Genomic DNA, 564 nt, shown 5'->3' on the forward strand with positions numbered 1-564 from the left:
GCATCCCTCCCCATCCCTCGCCACACCTGGCGCATGCCTCGCCATCCCTCGCCATCCCTCGCCACCCCTCCCCATCCCTCCCCATCCCTCCCCATCCCTCCCCATCCCTCCCCATCCCTCCCCATCCCTCCCCATCCCTCCCCATCCCTCCCCATCCCTCCCCATCCCTCCCCATCCCTCCCCATCCCTCCCCATCCCTCCCCATCCCTCCCCATCCCTCCCCACAGGCGGTCCGCTCGTCAAGGACGAGTTTGGCGAGGGCAGCAGCGGGCGGAGCAGCGCGACCGACATGCGGCCGGCCGAGGAGCGACCCTCTAGAATCTTAAAATACAAGCCTCTGTCACGGCACCCTATCACGACAAGGGCGCAGACTGGCGCGGACTGGCACACACACCGGCACACTCTAAAGGACGAAGACGTCCCCTCGTACTCCCAGCGCTCGAGAGGACACGGAGTCAGCTCGTCGGTGTTCACCGTATTCGCAGCCCCTCGCACTCACGCGGTGTTACGAGGACACTGCCCCCCCTCCCGCCCTCCCGCCCTCCCCCCCCCCCCCTAAAAAAA

The 564-nt window shown here is 67.2% G+C and overlaps 1 protein-coding gene across 1 annotated transcript in view; it reads left to right on the top strand.

Moving 5' to 3' along the window:
• Window positions 1-564, top strand: part of EMIHUDRAFT_114388 (hypothetical protein) — a gene marked incomplete at both ends in the record, with an annotated part of 4894 nt that overhangs the window by 3656 nt on the left and 674 nt on the right. The window contains one exon of the mRNA XM_005780429.1: window positions 228-230. Within this exon, the coding sequence (XP_005780486.1) occupies window positions 228-230 (3 nt within the window). The remainder of the gene's footprint in view (window positions 1-227; window positions 231-564) is intronic.

Source organism: Emiliania huxleyi (assembly GCF_000372725.1).
Source record: "Emiliania huxleyi CCMP1516 chromosome Unknown EMIHUscaffold_215, whole genome shotgun sequence".
NCBI lineage: Eukaryota > Haptophyta > Isochrysidales > Noelaerhabdaceae > Emiliania > Emiliania huxleyi.